Source organism: Eimeria mitis, genomic scaffold (assembly GCF_000499745.2).
Source record: "Eimeria mitis Houghton genomic scaffold, Emh_scaff2247, whole genome shotgun sequence".
In the NCBI taxonomy this organism is placed as follows: Eukaryota; Apicomplexa; class Conoidasida; order Eucoccidiorida; family Eimeriidae; genus Eimeria; species Eimeria mitis.
In genome coordinates, this window is record NW_013570575.1 from 5048 (window position 1) to 5430 (window position 383).

The 383-nt window shown below is 51.2% G+C and overlaps 1 protein-coding gene across 1 annotated transcript in view; it reads left to right on the plus strand.

Moving 5' to 3' along the window:
- Positions 1 to 177, plus strand: part of EMH_0050950 (uncharacterized protein) — a gene marked incomplete at both ends in the record, with an annotated part of 1417 nt that extends 1240 nt beyond the window's left edge. Inside the window, one exon of the mRNA XM_013496704.1 lies at positions 1 to 177. Coding sequence (XP_013352158.1) covers positions 1 to 177 — 177 coding nt within the window.
- Between the last annotated feature and the right edge of the window lie 206 nt (positions 178 to 383).

Here is a 383-nt window from a genome sequence, read left to right on the forward strand (position 1 = left end):
ACAGCAGCAGCAGCAGCAGCAGAAACAGCAGCAGCAGCAGCAGCTGTTGCTGCTCCAGCAGCAGGGGATGAAGCTAGGGGGGCCGTTTGCTGCTACTTCTGCTGCACCGCCTTCACAGCTGTATCCTCCTCTTCGCTATCAGCAGCAGCAGCAGCAGCAGCAGCAGCATTCCGATAGAGCAGCAGCAGCAGCAGCAGCAGCAGCAGGAGACGGTACGTATACACCATGATAAAAGGGTTTAGGGTTTGTATTCAGAATCAAGGGTTTGGGGTTTTGTCGTTTCCGTTTGCTGCTAATAGATATATCGTTCTGCTCTCTATACAACCATCAAGAATTAGGGTTTAGGGTTTAGGGTTTAGGGTTTAGGGTTTAGGGTTTAGGGT